At 44.7% G+C, this 9,974-nt stretch overlaps 1 protein-coding gene across 1 annotated transcript; it reads right to left on the reverse strand.

The window, feature by feature from the left end:
* Positions 1-1,429: 1,429 nt before the first annotated feature.
* PSMB2 (proteasome subunit beta 2) lies at positions 1,430-9,334 on the reverse strand. Its single transcript, XM_029963107.1, has 5 exons — positions 9,187-9,334; positions 8,717-8,787; positions 4,226-4,388; positions 2,568-2,617; positions 1,430-1,667 (listed from the first exon to the last, which is right to left on the reverse strand). Exons 1-5 carry the CDS (start codon positions 9,296-9,298, stop codon positions 1,560-1,562), a joined length of 504 nt encoding a protein of 167 aa, XP_029818967.1. The 5' UTR covers positions 9,299-9,334; the 3' UTR covers positions 1,430-1,559.
* Between the last annotated feature and the right edge of the window lie 640 nt (positions 9,335-9,974).

Genomic DNA, 9,974 nt, shown 5'->3' on the forward strand with positions numbered 1-9,974 from the left:
GGTGAGATCTCAGCCGCTGAACGACAACGCTCAGACTCTGCTCGTGCTAAATGTGACCTGCCAAGAGGAAATCATCGGCCTGGGAACTGCTGCCTGTAAAGTTTGAAAGGTTTTTAAGAGGAAAAAGTGAATTTTAGCAAAATTTACTTCGTCTCAGATAAAAATTTCGGAGTTCTGTACCATTGCAGCCACTGCAGCAAAACCAGAGGATAATTAAACTCTTCCTGGGAAGGATGAAACTACAAAGCTTGGTAGGACTTTAGGGGAGAATGAGATTTATGTAAGAGGCAGGGTGAGTTAAGGCACTGGAGCTGCAAATTTCTTCTGTGACATTAAGCAAGTCTCAGCCTCATGCAGTTTCACCTATTCCACAGGGCAGGAATGCTCTGGTATTTAAGGCTGACAACTTTTTGGGGAAGAAACGAACGTTTTCAAACGTGCTATTGAGGCAAAACCAAAAATCTTTGACAAATAAAGAGCTGGGTCTGTCACTTATCATATCCAACTGAGAACTGTTATGCCATGACACAATCCTGCACACATCCATCCTTCTATTCCCAAGATTCTTCTTTCCAAGCTTATTGAAACATACAATAAGCACCCAGAGCACTTTTAATGCCAATTCAAGTAGGGAAGGAGTCACCCCAAAAACTCACCTCAGAAGAATCACTTCTGGGCAGACCACAGGTATCAGCCACATGATAATTATCCGAGGCTGTTCCATGAATGGGGGTTTCATAGGGAAGCAGCATCCAGAGCCTGCATCACCAGGGATTAGTCTCATGGAAACAAAGCTCTAACTGGTTCAGAGTAATTCAAATATTTATGAAAAGTGCTGCAGTTCAATTTCTCATCAAACTGCTTTCATGTACTTCTAAATGCACAGATAAAACAATTTAGAAAAATCACACAATTGATACATCAGTTTCTATTTAAAATACTATTTAAATTCTATTTAAAGTAGTTATGAACCCACTGTGCCAGCAGAAACCTCTTTCACAGTAACCATGGCCAGGTGAGTTAAAAGTGCATTTTAAACTCCACTCTGTGGGAAAATCTTTGTTTCAATCTAATTCAAGTCAAAGAAAATTATATCCAAAGCAAATCAAGCCTTTGAAAACCTAATTATTATTTTGTAAAGTAAACAGTGGTAACACCTTTGGAAAAATAGAGTAGATGTGGTGTATGATTGGCATGGAACACTTGTGTGGGGTTTGCTGAGCTTTAAGGATGAGGAGAGATGACAGCACAGTGCCATGTAGAAAATACAGCTTTCCCACAAAGAAGATTTGGGGAGCAGTAAAATCAGAAGAGGAAAGATAAATAACCTGAATGTGCCCCCATGAACAGTAAATCAAGTTTCACCTTCACTGCGGAACAATTTACTTAAATCCTCTCAGGAAGGATGAGTGGAATAAAAAGATAAAACTGGCTATATAAATGTCAAACTTTATTTGATCTCCCACTGCTGCACATGACTTGTGTGCTCCAAATGAATAGAAAAAACCAAACCCAAAAGTGAACAAAACAAGAAGGCTGCTGAAGAAAGATCTGGGGGGTTAGGACTCCAGTTTTGTGAGGGGTACATTGTCCACGTCATGGATGCCCTCCTTGTCGATGAACCGGGCGTTGAAGGAGCTCAGGTTCAGGATGAAACGTTTCTTGAGCTGTTCAGCAAAGACAAAGAGACAGAAGAGATGAGAGTCACTCAGAGCTTTAATAAAAGAGGAGAAAATAATTTAAGAGATGTGCTGTTGCACTACAAAATTTCCATCCTGGTTCTAGTGACCTGAAATGTTTGGAACTAGGGTGGGTTTTTTCACTGCTCAGGAATGAATTAGGGTGAGTTTGTCCTCTGTTGTAAGACAATCCACGTTAGACAAGCCCAGGCTAGAGATGCAAAATTCACAGGCCTTAAATGTTAACATTAAGCAGGAAGACTAGAGTGGGCTACAATTTTGGGCACAAAGTGCATTTATCACAAAGATACTTCAAGCAGGACCTCTTTAGAGAATTTCTTCCCGATGTTTCCCCAGAGTTACATTTGGTTCAATCTCTTAAAGACAAGGATAAAGACTACCTTCCTACAATAAAAGCCTTAGTGTCTGAAATATCTGGAGTCTTAGTTTACACTAATATTAGTCATGAACTTTAAGGTCAAGGCTTTACTTCAGGTATCACTTCCGAGGCTGGAAAAGAACTAGTATATAATTCTAAGAGTGCTTAAGTGTAACACAAGTGACAGAAGGATGCTGCAGGATGTTCACAAGAACCATCAGAGGAAAAGGTCTGTATCAATATTATGCTAAGCACGGAAGAAGCAGAAGTAAAGAAAAGCAATTAAGCTCCAAGTTTAGGTTGTGGAGGACGTGAACCGTGCAAAGGCAACACAAGTGCCCACAAATCCCTTCCCTCAGTAGCTCCTCCACATCTGGCCAATGTGCATTTATTACCCTTCTGGCAAAGGCAGAGAAAAACGTGACAAGGGGAAGAGGAAAGTCTCAGCGAATGAATGCAAACAAACATCCCTTTCTCAGCATCACCAGGGCCCGAGTTTGGCAACTCACCTCCACGAGGCATTTTTTCAAGAGCTCCATGGCTTCCTCACGTGTGATACCTGAAAGGGAAAACATCCACAGATTGATTTCATTAGAGGCCATCTCCCTCTCTCCGCCGAAACTTTATTAAATTTAAACAACTTTTCAGCTGAGCACCAAAACCTCTCTCCTTCCCAGCTCCCAGCAAACACTTTCCAGATGTCCCGAGGACGCCCTGCACCGCCGCGCTCCCGCCGCAACAAGCCATTGAGAATCGATTTGTTCCAGGGAATGGGAAGCATGACGGAATTCTGCCTCCCATGGCCAGGGCCCGGGCTCTGCCTCCCTCTCCTCGAGTTTATTTCAGCCCCAAATCAGCTCCAGCTGCCCCCAGGCCGGCTGCGAGTCGGGGGCAGGAGGTGGAGATGGGTTTAGCACAACAACGTTCCTGTGGGGACGAGCTCAATAATGGGGAAGGCACGTGTGGGATGCTCCTGCTATTCAAACACTTTGGGATAAAATCCAGCACTCTGTAGAGATGACAAGCCATGGCAACCTACTGCAGGTCATTATTTTTCTCCATTCCACGAGGAGTGGTGGAAATGGAGCAACAGAATTTTTAAGGGACACGACTGGAAAACAACCAAGGTCTGTGGATCTCTCAAAATTTGTTTCTACACTTTGTTCCAGATCTGCATCCACTGTTCAGCCAGAAATTCCATTTGAATAAAACTATCAGTTTACAGCTACATGTCTTGCAGGAGGTGGATGAAAGGATTTCTAATCTCAGAGCAGAGATATTAACTTAAACAGCACACAGGAGTGAAGTTGTTTTGTAGGTAAAGCCAAAGATGTCAGATTAACAATATTCCAAGCTTTGCAAATTTCCTCATTTGTACAGCGGGGATGGGGCCATGTTCATTCCTTGGCAGTGGGTTATGATTCTAAAATTAAAACTTTAGACAGGTACAAACATGTACAAGAATTACAATGAGCAGCTGCCACGTGCACAGAACTGCAAATCAGTCCAAAACCTCTCTGTTGCCCAGAGAAGCTGCCCCATTCCTGGAAGTGTCCAAGGCCAGGTTGGACGGGGCTTGGAGCAACCTGGGATAGTGGAAGGTGTCCCTGCCCATGGCAGGGGGTGGAACAAGATGAGCTTTAAGGTCCCTTCCAACCCAAACCATTCCATATTCCATGATTAATCACCACCACTTCAGAGTGCTGGAGACAATCTCACTAGGATTATCTTTTCACTTGAATGTTTTTAATATATCACACACAAAGCCAATCCAAGATATGGAGCAATAGGATCTGGGACTGCCCTCTGCAGATTGATAATCTGGGAAAGTGGACATGTCAGAGCCACCAGACAAGCAGGAAGACAATGTTATCAAACTGTTATTTATTAAAAGCAGACTACCAGCAGCTAATGGTCCAGGAACTGAAACTTCCTTCACTTCAGTCTAAGTTGCAATCAGGAAAAAAAAATTCAGGAGTTGCCTAGTTTCACGTTACCATTCCAGCAAGGCAACACTTAAAGCTCCCTTTATCCAACAAAAAGTCAAGTTCCAAGCTCTAGCACCACAGCAATCACACCTGATTTGGCAAATGTCAGTCTCGCTGATGGATAAATTAAAAGACCTAAATAGAAACAGGAGACTTTTCCTGTCCCTGACCCCAGTTACCTGGTTTGTAATAGCGGTCGAGGATGCTGAGGGTGAGGAACGCTCCGTACCCGTGTGCTGCAAAGGGAGCCTCGGCCAGGGCTGCCAGGTAGTCCATGAAGTACAGGGCAGGGCCCTCGTGGTCGTCGTAGCCAGCCAGGAGGAGGTTCACGTGGTAGGGGGTCTGCAAACACAGGGGTGTTTTACACCAAAGCACCGACACCTCGGCCTTGGGATCCCAGCTCCCCGTGGCACCTGGAGAACAGCAGCACTGCTGCTGCCACAGTTCCTTACCACAACATGCTGCCTCAGCCCTGCCTGCAGCAGATCGTGGGTCTCAGCCTAAAAACCATCAGCTCTCCTGGCAGCATGGACTGCACAGCAAATAAAACCACAGAACTCCGATTCTCCCGCAAACCGGCGTGTTTGGGGTTTTTTTACAGCTGTCACAGCACACTCCAACTCCAGTGCGGTTTTCACACCAGCTTCTTTCATCTCAGTGTAAAACATACAGCATTTTACTGTCGACACGTGAGCACAACATGGACATTCTGCAGTTTCTAAGAACTCTTTGTTCCTTTAACCTGCTCTCTGCTCTTTTCCCAGTCCCCTCCCGGTGACCACGGCCCGTTCCAGTGCACACAAAAGCTCTCACACAGTGCACACAGTTACACACAGGGCCCTGTTCACTGGCAATTCGATTTTTTTTATTGCATGTACCAAGTTTAATCTTTGGCAGTTTCCTCCATGTTCTGGGTTTAGCGTTCCACCATCATGAATAAATCAAACATCCCCTCTTCTCCCACATCTCCTTCCAAGATCTGTACTTTGTAAGACCATGAAACACACGTGCACTGTGTTATTTTTAAATGCAGGCTCAGAAAAAAATTTGGGAATTGTATGTATTTTTAAAAGCAGCTCTTATACAGTTCCAGTATTTTCATATCTACATAATGTTTCTCATTAAATTAATTGTACTAACAGGATATCTCTAAACTGCTGGAAAGCCTGGATCAACAAAGCAACAAAATAAGAAAAAAATGATGATGCAACCAACAGATTAAAACAGCAAACAGAATTTTACCCTAAAGCCAAAACATTAACTGTATCGCAGGAAAAAGTTCATTTTGATGCTAAGTACAGTGAATTTTCACGCAAGAAAAAAATAAATCACAGGACACTGTATTTTTACTTTCAGACAGTAAGCAAGAATAAAGCAGGCTTCAGTTATATATCAAACATCACTGTAAACGGTGTGATTTAATCTTCAAAGCATCCAAGAATATTTGGAAAGAAGTTACCACGCAGCTGTATTCGTTTAATTAGGCTGTATTTCATCATTTATTTATTCTGAAACATCACACAAGTTGATATTTAAGAGCCATGACACAAGATCACTCAAATTATTGTGTGACTTGGAATTACCAACATTGGCATATGCGAGATACTCAACCATAAATAAATGGTGTTATACACACTTAAACCCATCTGTAAACTGATTTTCAGTTGTAAGTTCTCCTGCTAATGGTCTCTGAGACTTCTTAAAACTCAAATGTAAATAATTATCCCCCATGCCTTATTACTGAAGAAAGGCAGGATTTAAACATTAGAAAATCTACATAATCTATTTACTACTCCCGTGATTATAAATGAAATTTGCAGCATAACACCTCGATGATGGGACTGGAATTTCTTGTACATCCCATTCCTTTACTCTATCCCGAAGGCAAGCCTTCCTTGGCTTCTCTGACTCAATCCATGCCAACAGTTCTGAACTCTTTACAAGACTGGTGTGGTTAAAGGGCCACCAAACAAGTGATGACTGACACCCAGAGTTCTTTATCCCAAACTCCTCTTCCTACAGGGACACACTTCCCAGCCCCAGTAGCTTTGCACTTGACTGCTGTTTGATTTAAAATAACGACAGCAATTAGGAAATGTGTGAAATTCTTCAGAATTTGCAGCTGAAGAGCAGAGCTGTGCTGAACAGCCCGGCCCAGCTCGGGAGGGTGGTGGTGACACAGCCCTGTGACATCTGGCGGAAGCCAAAGTCACAGCGAGGGGGGAAAGGTGGGAGCCAGGAAGTTTCCTGCCAAGTGTGGACACAGGGAGAGGGGCTGACAGGCTGCCTTTGGACTCCAGCCAGACCCTGTCACCTATAATTAAACAGCATCACAACTAGAGACTGAACTTCACCACCTTTGGAGGGACAGGGGGTTGTTTCTCCTACTCCCCACACACACAACCTCAGCAGTGAGCTAAATGCACTAAACCTGGCACTTGGTGAACCAAGAGAGGTGCTGGAGAAGGAAACAACAGAATCACGGAATGGTTTGGGTCAGAAGGGACTTCATCTAATCCTGCTCTCCTTCAGCTTCAGGCCATTCCCCCTCGTCCTGTCACCACACACTGCAGCACCACTCACCTCCAACAAGAGTCTAATGCCTGAGAAAGTCCTGTTGCAATTTAACCTTTCCCCTTCACACACCTTCAGGCCTCTGTAACAGCTACACGTGGTGAGTGCCAATACAGTAAGAAACTACATTTTCCCCACCAAACTTTTTACTTCTTAACTATTTTCCTACTCCTAACAGGAGGCACTGGCATGTTTTACCTTCTGATTTTTTAATTTCTAATTTTTTTCCATCCACATGATTACACCAGTAGCCTCCAGGAATCCCATATGCAATTCAAATAGACACTGAGCACTAGTGTTAATCCCTCTGGTATCCCACGTAGGATGACGGAAACGTAACAAAATTCACAGGGAAAAAAAAAAAACCAAACACAGATTCTGACGGCAAGGCTTGTATTATCAAATTCTAAATCCCACAAACAAGTCATTAAGTGCTGTGGTTGGAGAGGAAGGGTTCTCCCTGCAGTGTGGGGAGCAGTGTAGTGTGACAGCAGTGTCAGGGAGCGCCGTGCCCTGGGGCGCTGCCATCTGCACCAGAGCAGCGTTTTGTCTCCGGTAAATAAACACATCTGCCTCTGCCAGTGTCCTCCCCACTGTGCTGCCCATCTGGAGCAGGTGAGCTGGAAGACAGGCGTGGGCTCAGGAAGGAGGGGAGCCACGGGGAGGGTCAGGCCTCAAGGGATGTGGCACAGAGGAAGACAACGGTGCCACATCGATCCTGATGGGCAAGTCCACCAAAAAGCCTGTTAAAGGTACTTTAAATCATAAGTAAGAAACAGCTGCCTCTGTCTAAGTGGGGCAGGACACTCAGTCTCATCTGTGCAGGTCAGATGTCCCTGAGATGAGCCACCAGCACCAGGCAGCCCCCAGGGCCAGGCCCCAAGCATTACTGCTTCCCATCAGCCTCAAAAACCGCACAGAGGTGCACAAAACACACACAGACCTTCCAAATCCCACCTGAACACCAGCCAAAGCAAACAGCATCACTGCCAACCACCAGCTACCAGCCGTGGAGTTGGCTGAAGCCATTTAAACCAGAAAGTCGTGTGGAATCACATCTGAGCTGGAAGGGACCCCCAAGGAAAAGTTGTGACCTGCAGCTGTGATCCACACCAGAAAGGAGAACAATGATCTCTGGCTGCTCCTGGGGATGCGTTCTTGGAGAACTCTCACTCCACACACGTATAGTTCTCAACAATACAGCTCTGAGGTTAGTACTGGTCTTTATTTGCTACTGTAAAACCTCATTTCAGGCCTGAGCAGTGCATTGTTAGAATGCAACACAATTCATCCCACGCTCTATCCCTGACAGAGTTGATCAACTTCATTCTCAACATCCTCTTTCTTCCTGTTTTCTCTCATATAACACATTAACATTCTTCTCAATGAAATGCTTCCTGACCTTGGATTGTTAGAAGTCCATTTGCCCCTTCACAACATCTTTTCACACTTTGAAAAAAATCACCACAAGAAACATCAGTAATTGCAGTTCAGTAACTTGAAAACACAGCTCCAACTCGGATTTGATATTTACTGAAAGCTTCACGTTGCTGTTTACAAAAGGCACTTGTTTTGCTAAGTACATCAAACAGCTTTGCTCTACGAAATCACTTCCCAAGAAGATTAAACGGATTTGGTGCATTTGCATGAAAACCCCCAATCTTATCGAGGGGTTTAATTCACTTCACGTCTGCAGTGAGTGACAAAGTGTTTATTGGGCCCAAGGCTGGAATTTTAAGTCTGCAGTTGTATCAGTTATTGATAAGTGATAAGTTTTTTAAGTAAGCAAATAAAGTTATATTTTACTAAGACATCCTTTCAGCAATGTGAATTCACAGAACCACTGAAGTTGGAAAAGCCCTCCAAGGTTGTCAAGTCCCCCCTGTGCCCGATGCCCACCCTGTCCCCCAGCCCAGAGCACTGAGTGCCACGGCCAGGCCTTCCTGGGACACCTCCAGGGCTGGGCACTCCAAACCTCCCTGGGCAGCCCCTTCCAAATTCAGCAGCACAGACAGCAGCTCCCACCTTGCTCAGACTCCACTCCTGGAGGATGGGCACGTTCCCTGTGGGATGCCCAGCCCTGAGCCAGCACTCACCCGACTGCGCAGATAGTCCGCCAGGTTCCGCCGGGTGAAGTTTGCAGCTGCCTTGGGAGACAGTTCATACCCTGGGGAGAGAGGTCAGCACTCAGTGGAGAACAGCACAGACCCACGCTCAGGCTTCCCCTCCCGCCTTCCCACTCCTGCCCTGAAATAAAGAGATGTTCTTTAGAGAGACAGTGTCGTGTCCTTTCCCCAATCCCTGTTTTTTCTGAAAGCTACAAGCACAGAAAGGACCCTCGGAATCTGGGGAGCTCATATCTGTACAGACCATGGCAATATTCGTGGCTACAAAAAACTGAAAATATTAAGGACATGTAGCTTGAATTTTTTTGTCCAATATATCAGAAGAAGTGGTAACAGTTGGCATGCAATGGACACAGAAACCCAGTCCTTTCCACCAACATTCACCTGGAAACCACCCCAGTTCTGCTCCCATCCTCCAGTACCTGTCCTGCTTCACTCACCATTTCTCATTTTGTAGAGCTGAACATTTTTCTGGATGTATTCTGCAAACTGCACCGTGTCTCCAGCCTCCCCCACACACAGCAGTAGGATCTTTTCACTCATCTTAAACATTTTGTCATGGTCTAGGCAGAGAGAAACAACACTGAGAGCTGTGGTCACAGGAATAAATTATTTTGCCAATATCCTGACACACCAGGACTCTTTAGAAGCAAGAAAGAGGCTTGGATAAGTGCACCATGACCTGGAACACCACCAAAAAAGTCTTCCTGAGCAAACCCTGACAAATTACTCCCTTCCCCTGATATCCAGCAGTCTCAAAAATTAGAAGTTTACGTGACCGAGACTTTTCCAGACACTCTTTTTACTTGTCACTTTATGTGCCAGGGCCTCACCACCATCACAGGGAACAATTTCTTCCTAATCTCTAAACTAACCCTGCCATTCCCCCTTGTCCTGCCACTCCAGGCCCTTGGAAATAGTCTCTCTCCATCTTTCCCGTAGCCCCTTGAGGTACTGGAAGGGCCAATTAGGCCGCCCCAAAGCTCCTCTTCTCCAGGCTGAAACTAATTTACTAATTAAAGCAATTACCAGCAAACACCAATATTCTAAATAATTATGTGAAATTTATGGGGTTATGCCCCTAACCCTCCCCTTCGAGAGCAAACTAAGTCCAACATTCTAAATATATTTTCCTTAGTGAAAAATAACTATTTGGCAAGTCAACGCTTAGCTGGACAGGGAGGTTAAAGCTGAGAACCCAACACAGTGTTTATTATATATAATAGTG

The sequence above is a fragment of the Manacus vitellinus genome, unplaced genomic scaffold, assembly GCF_001715985.3.
Source record: "Manacus vitellinus isolate BGI_N305 unplaced genomic scaffold, ASM171598v3 scaffold_52_pilon, whole genome shotgun sequence".
Lineage (NCBI taxonomy): Eukaryota > Metazoa > Chordata > Aves > Passeriformes > Pipridae > Manacus > Manacus vitellinus.

Bases quoted from the DNA above. Each gene is read 5' to 3' on its own strand.
- PSMB2 (XM_029963107.1), bottom strand. From the start codon at position 9,298: ATGTTTAAGATGAGTGAAAAGATCCTACTGCTGTGTGTGGGGGAGGCT. The intron at 4,389-8,716 runs GTGAGTGCTGGC...CTGTGTTTGCAG, and splicing joins CGGACTATCTGCGCAGTCGG to ACCCCCTACCACGTGAACCT. The intron at 2,618-4,225 runs GTAACTGGGGTC...TTTCCCTTTCAG, and splicing joins CGACCGCTATTACAAACCAG to GTATCACACGTGAGGAAGCC.